Genomic DNA, 7,747 nt, shown 5'->3' on the forward strand with positions numbered 1-7,747 from the left:
CGGGTGACACGTAAAAGCACCCACTACACTCTCTGAGTGGTTGGCGTTAGGAAGGGCATCCAGCTGTAGAAACTCTGCCAAATTAGATTGGAGCCTGGTGTTGCCATCCGGTTTCACCAGTCCTCAGTCAAATCGTCCAACCCATGCTAGCATGGAAAGCGGACGTTAAACGATGATGATGATGATGATGATAATGATGATGATGATGATATATAGACACACCTACATCTACACACACACACATATATATATACAGGTAAAATGTTGCTAATTATGAGAAATCTAAAGAACAATGCTCAGCAATTCTGTTTAATACTGAAGGAAAACATAACATTGCTTGAATAGTCAACGCCCTGAAAACATTCTATCATAGACATTTGGTGAACAATCTCATACCATAATAACGCTTTAATTATAGAAAATTTGAATTTAATTCAAGCAGGCGATATCTGTATTGGAGACTGCCTTATGTAAACATCAGTGTTTGAGTACCAATTTTGATAATGAAGATATGAGAAAACTTTTTCTATAATTACAATTGCTAGGAGCTATGATATTTATGATATAAAATTTTTGGCATTTTTTATACATATAACCAGTTTTTTGTTTCTATAATATAAGAGTTTTGAGAATTTCCAGTATGAAAATATTTTGATTGTGTATAATATTTGAATATAATAGATGTAATGATATAATGTATATGTGTGTATGTGTACAATATATATGTGTGTGTATTTAGAGGAAGATAGCTATGGCCAGTTCATAGGGTTACCTAGGATTTTATGTCGATAAAGTGCTTAGCTTTACCATATGACTCATCAGACTTTAATGGTTGGTGACCTATAACCTCTCTTCAAAATTGAGGATGAAAAGGCGTTGTGGTCAGTTTTTGAACACAGACAAAATTCCACTATCTGGAATCCATCCAGTCAGTTTCGGGTCCTGCGAGTTCAGTTTAAGTAGGAATCACCTGAAGTGTAAACAGGGTCTATAGACTTCCATCCTGGAATTTAACACACACATATATACACACAGTAATGCCTCTATATATGAGTTAATTTATTCCCGGAGACTCTTAAAGTAGAGCAATAATTTCCCATAGTAGGAATGTTATGAATCATAATTCATTTCCAGAAAAATATTTTACTTATAGAATTTATAACACTTGTAAATAAATGGAAATAAAGCAACAGTAGAATGTAAATAAAATTTTATGTAGAGTATGAATCACTTTCATTCGCACTAGACTCGTGCAAACCATCACTTGTAGATTTCTTTTTAAAAAACAAGTCTAAAGTTGTTTCTTTACAAGAAGCTTTTTTTTTTTTCGCTCTCTATAAATTTCTCGGTAACATGCAGAAGCATCTGTTATGGTCGTAGAAACTTTTGCACTTCATTCAAAATTTGGATATTCATCAGCATCATCGATTAAAAATCCGTTTTCCATACTGGCATGGGTTGGATGGTTTGACCGAGGTCTGGAGAGCCAGCGGCTTCACCAGGCTCCAATCTGATCTGGCAGTGTTTCTACAGCTTGATGCCCTTCCTAACGCCAACCACTCCAAGAGTGCAGTAGGTGTTTTTTATGTGCTACTGGATCAGGAGCCAGTAAGGTGTTAGTCAGGTACTTAACTATTAGTCCACTGCATCTTATGGCAGAAACAGCTGTAAGCTAATGAAGTGCATAAGATAATTCTTTGCCATCTCTTTTTCTTATTACTGCTCTATTCTCATCGAGCACTTCATTCTGAAACATATGTATATTGAATTCTACACAAGGTTGTTAGTCTAACAATATCTAAGCAAAAATGACAAAAAAAAAAAATAACATATAGAATCTTCTATCCATAATTCTTCAGACAGAGATTGTTGAATTCCTGTCTGAAATATATGTAATATAGAATTGAAAATTTATATCAAATCTTTCTTTGGGCTTCTGTTTTGATATGTGGCTTACTCTGTAAATAGAATTTACTAGAATTTTCAATTGTTATGCATGTCTCACTCAAAATAAAACACCGATATAAATTCATGTTGTTTATATGAACAAGCAGATGTACTTGACGTGGAGACATTTTGGATTATAATCCTTTATACATACAGTATATGTGTGTATTTATGTTACATTGAAATAAATACATAAATCTTCTACTTACAGGTATTGCTAGCTGTCTTCTGCTATAGCCTTGTAGCCCTAGGCCTAGTGAGAGGAAATGGTAGAAACCAAAAGAAACGCATTGAATATTTTATATTACTTGTAGTTATGTGTGTGTGTGTATATGTGTTATTTCTTTACTACCCGCAAGGGGCTACACACAGAGGGGACAAACAAGGACAGACAAACAGATTAAGTCGATAATACCGACCCCAGTGCGTAACTGGTACTTATTTAATCGACCCCGAAAGGATGAAAGGCAAAGTCGACCTCAGCAGAATTTGAACTCAGAACGTAGCGGCAGACGAAATACCGTTAAGCATTTCGCCCGGCGTGCTAACGTTTCTGCCAGCTCTCCGCCATATGTGTGTGTGTATATGTGTATATGTGAGAGGTGTATGTATGTGTATATGTGTGTGTGTATGCATGTGTGTGTATGTCACTATCTCCTTGTCTTGACATTGCCTGCTGCTGACAATCAGAAATGAACACCTCTGTCATGCCAATGGTGTTCTTTGTTCTAAATCTTCCATAAAAAGCATGCCTGGTTATTGGGATTTATTACCTTACTTGGAAACAGGTGAGGGTTGGTGACAGGAAAGGCATCCAGCGCCAAAAAATACCGCCCTACCCATACAATCATGGAAAAGTGAATGTTAAAACAATGATGATGGTTATGATGACTGTTTCTGGATACTAGTGTGTTTCTGGTAGTGAAGGGTAAATAAAAATATGGATGCATGATACCTCCTCAAAGGAATGACACAAAAAAAAAAAAAACTGGCTGTAAGACACACAAATATATACACATATATACATGTATATTTATATATATTCACCCACTAACACACACATGAATATATACACATATCATCATCATCATCATCATCATCGTTTAACGTCCGCTTTCCATGCTAGCATGGTTTGGACGATTTGACTGAGGACTGGTGAAACCGGATGGCAACACCAGGCTCCAATCTAATTTGGCAAAGTTTCTACAGCTGGATGCCCTTCCTAACGCCAACCAACATGTATATTAATATGTATTCACACACATGAATATATACACATATATACATGTATATTTATATATATTCACCCACTTACACACACATGAATATATACACATATATACATGTATATTAATATGTATTCACACACATGAATATATACACATATATACATGTATATTTATATATATTCACAGAGGCACTCACACACACACATTTGTGTTATATGTTCTATTGAATACTCCTCTATGTTTTAGTTTTTTTTATCCTTTTGATCACGGATTTGTATTATTTTCATATTAATTACTTATAATGTGTTTGGAGCATTAAGATTATTTAATCTATTATCAAAATTTCTAGACCCTCTCAGACTCATCTTCAGGATAAAGTGGTGTTGGTGCGTGTTGCTGCCTCTTTATAGTAGGCAGGGCCAATATGATTGCTGTAGACAGTACCACTGGAATTTGAATTTTGGCCACTAAACTCCCACTCCATCAGTCAGGTGTTTATAATTCTTTCGTGACTAGTCTATGTTGTCTGTGTTGTTTATTTTGTGCTGTATGTACTATGAGTGTTGCTTTCATCATGAATTGTCTAAATTTTGTGAAATTCTGTAGACTATAGTTGTGTTGTCAACTATTGTTTTTCCCTCTGTAATTTACATTTTGTTCTTTGGTGTAATACATTACAGTTGTTCCTTGTTGTAAATGCATGGTGAACCAACGTGACAGTTCATATTTGTGTATGATGAATCATTATAATGGTTGGAGTCGTGAAGTTTACTACTTTTGCAATTAAAACTGTCAATCATTCTCGTCATTAGCAGCTTGTTCTCAGGTTTATATGCGTGTAGCTTGTTATCAGTAAGAAATGCTGTTAATTTGAATGTTTTTGTAGTGTTACATTTGCGTTAATCTATGATTTGGTATAATGCATTTTGTGATGTTTTACAGGTGTCATTTGTTTTCTATAATTATTCCACATTTATGATCGGTTCATGATTCTTTATTGGCCTTGTTGTCTCACATATTTATTCCGATATATGTCATCCTGCATTGCTCCTTGGTTTGGCCAGTTAGCTTAGAATACCTGTCATTAGCTTGTTTTCATTTCATTCTGTGGTTTTCTTTATCTAGCACTTTACTTGTGAAGAAGAATCTAAATGCTCTTTAAAGGAAGAATTTTACCATTGGCATTTCTGTATCTTTGAACATTTTGGTATATCCATTTAAGGGATCTATTTTAAAACGGGGGCCACATTTTTCATTAATGTTTTACGTAGTGTTTTTGGTTCGGAAAGACTTTCAAACTTCGTATACTTATCTATTTTGTGTTATAGAACAGAAAAATATTTTTGTATTCGAATTTATTTCATGTAAAAAATTGTCTTATTTCGATAATTTCAACCAATCACTGACAAGTATTCAGTTGTTTACATTTACTCCTTTGGCTGATTAAGCGATGTAAAGCGTATTTAATCTCCATACCTTCGTTTTATTTGCTTTTTTCATTTTAAATTTGCTTTAACCCTAACCCTAACCCTAATCCTAACCCTAGGGTTAGGGTTAGGGTTAGGGTTAGGGTTAGGGTTAATTGTTTCAGAATCGTTTGTTTATGTAGTCAGCACTTAATGTATATCGGCTGAATGGACGTCAGTGATTGGTTGAAATTACAGAAATACGACAACTTTAACATGGAATAACTTATGGATTTCTTTTTTTTTAAGAAGACTAAGAGAAAAAGATGTTTTATATGACACATTCTACCAGTGTTCCAAGTTTCAAAGTGTTTCGTTAATGAAAAATGTGGCCCCCTTTTTAAAAAAGATCCCATTTAAGGAGTGAGAAGACTGGGCACAGCTGTTTTGTTTCTGAAGACGTTGGTGTTGTCTTGGTGGAAGTTTTCATAGCTTGTCAGTTTTTCTCCTTCTGTTTCACCAATTCTGCTGTCCCCAGGACAAACAATGTCTATGCTTAGGCATGATTTTCACCAATTGTTTGCCAGCACAATATTGGGTCCCTGATGTTTCATTCTGTGATCACATTAAACCACAAAGTCCCAAAGGATCTTTGCTTCGTCATCCTTTTGCTCATAGTCATCCTATTCTTCTCACCTTCTCCAATCCAAATGTTTGACAGTTTTCCAGAGGACCATTCTAGCAATATTGTTATACCATCACTCATATTCTCTCTCAACCAATTTGCTGCATTTGTTTAAAATATGCCACACTCTTCCTCCAGTTTCACCACACATTCCACATTTGCCAAATTCTGTGGAATGGTCAATTCTGTGCTTGCTGTAACTTGTCCTCAATACTTGCTCCTGTACTTGCCTTTCAGCTTTTCAGGGTTGATAAAAGAATGTACCAGTTGAACACTGGGGTCACTCTACACTGAAACTGCTGGCCTTGTGCCAAAATTTGAAATCGTTATCATTATTATTATTATCATTACATATCCATTGACCACTTCATCACATTGCTTCTTATAATGCTTTATGTATGTTGTCTTGAAATAATTTTCCATTTTTCTCTTCTTCTCTCACAGTTATTTGAAGAATTACGATCGGATCATGAAGTCAGGGATCTGGTATCCGGTGGTGCAGCTGCAGGTGTCTCGGCTGCATTCGGTGCACCAGTTGGTGGCACCTTGTTCAGTGTAGAAGAAGCGGCAAGTTTTTGGAGCAATGAACTTACTTGGAGAGTGGTAAGTTACTGCAATAGTTCTTTCACTTATATATATGTGTATATATATATATATATATATATATATATATATATATATATATATTCAGGGTGTGATGGGTAAATTGTCACCATTTTATATCTTTAATCTTGCACATGTGCATTGTTTATTTTTTATTTTGTCAACTACACAATATAGTAGGGTCAGTTGGGCACCATCTGTGAGAAAAACAGCACCCTGACACAATTCATTCCGCCAGAAATTTGAAAACATGCTGTACTGCTTAGCATTCACGACAGAAGCTCCAATATCAATATTTCAGTGTTTGGGTGTCAATCTGAGGATATAAATCGAAATTGATAAAAATCAAACCTACAATCAACATCATGGTGTTTGAATTGATCACGTGTGATGGTGATGTTATGCCTCCATTCATCTTCCCACATAGCCTCACAATCAACACAGAGGCCTACATCAAGTGCCTGGAGGAGGTAGCATTGCCCGAGGTAAAAAAGGCTAGCTGCTGGGAGACCCTATGTCTGTCAACAGGACTCTGCACCATGTCAAACAAGCTGGAGAATCCAGTCATGGCTGTCAGACAATTTTTGCATCCATACTACTCCTAACATCTAGCCACCTAACTCCCCAGACTGCAACTCCCTTGATTATTATGTGTGGGGCACAGTTGAGCGATATACCAACAAAACTTCTTGTAACACCAAAGATGACCTGAAGGCAAAGATTATGGCAGCATTCACCAACTTAAACAAGGAGACCGCCAGGAGAATTTCAAGATTTTCCGAAGCCATCTGGGGGCTGTGGCTGAAGCCTATGGCGATTTTATTGAATAAATTTACTCTTTAGTATTTCAAGATATTTTCATGTAATTTTGGGAAATAAATTTTGTTAAAAGAAATGTCAGAGTTATTTTCATTTTTAACAGGTCTTTGCTGCAATGACGGCCACCTTTTTCACCAATCTCTTCCTGAGTGCCGCTGTCGGCCATTTTACTCAGCTGTCATCACCTGGTTTAGTTCGATTTGATATCTTTCAGGTAAGAGCCTTTTTAATCTATCTATCTATCTATCTTTCTGTCTGTTTTTCGTTTGTATCGTATTTTCTTTTTTATACCCTTTTTGTTTTACATATTTTTTCCCCATTATTAAAACCTGCCATTTGTTCTTTGTTTTCTTTCCTCCCACAGGAAGACATGGCCTTTGACCTCGTAGAGTTTCCAATATTTGTACTGATGGGTGTTGTAGGTGAGTTCTAGCATCATTTTCCCTTACTGCTCTGTTCCTCCCATCCTCTCCATTCTTTCCCCCTGCACCTCATACTCTTGCTCCTCCTCCTCATCTTCTCTCTATGCCTCCTCTCCCACCCTCTTCCTTCTACTTCTGCCCTTCTACCTCCTTCTACCTTTCTCCTCATTACCACCAACAACAACAACAACACAACCACTGTCTCCTCCTCCTCCATCACCAGCAATCTTTTCAAGAGTTACCAAACCTGCTAGACATAGCAGTCACATCTACACCTAAATTTGTTTATTTACATACTCTTACTAATTACCTGCTGATGTTTTTGTTCTTTCAGGTGGATTGGTTGGCGCCTTGTTTGTTATCATAAACTACAAACTTACAGTGTTCCGATATCGGTAATGTTCCATTATGCTTTATTCTGCTGGTTAATTTATTCCATTCCATACAGGATTTAAACAAATTTACATGAGCTGAACTGAACATGCTTCAGCACTCATTTCTTGTATTCCCACTCAGCCTAACGGGATCCACTTATTTTGTTTATCACATTTTCAATATTGTCTTATTTTCTGCTGGATACCACTTTCACTTTCATTTTCACTCATCCCCAATACTCCCTCTTGTTCTGCCAATGGC

At 36.2% G+C, this 7,747-nt stretch overlaps 1 protein-coding gene across 1 annotated transcript in view; it reads left to right on the top strand.

The window, feature by feature from the left end:
• LOC106873123 (H(+)/Cl(-) exchange transporter 7) overlaps nucleotides 1-7,747 on the top strand; it is a 119,265-nt gene that overhangs the window by 87,574 nt on the left and 23,944 nt on the right. Inside the window, exons 9-12 of the mRNA XM_052978149.1 lie at nucleotides 5,712-5,870; nucleotides 6,793-6,903; nucleotides 7,054-7,111; nucleotides 7,446-7,506. Coding sequence (XP_052834109.1) covers nucleotides 5,712-5,870; nucleotides 6,793-6,903; nucleotides 7,054-7,111; nucleotides 7,446-7,506 — 389 coding nt within the window. The remainder of the gene's footprint in view (nucleotides 1-5,711; nucleotides 5,871-6,792; nucleotides 6,904-7,053; nucleotides 7,112-7,445; nucleotides 7,507-7,747) is intronic.

This window comes from Octopus bimaculoides, chromosome 30 (assembly GCF_001194135.2).
Source record: "Octopus bimaculoides isolate UCB-OBI-ISO-001 chromosome 30, ASM119413v2, whole genome shotgun sequence".
Classification (NCBI taxonomy): Eukaryota; Metazoa; Mollusca; class Cephalopoda; order Octopoda; family Octopodidae; genus Octopus; species Octopus bimaculoides.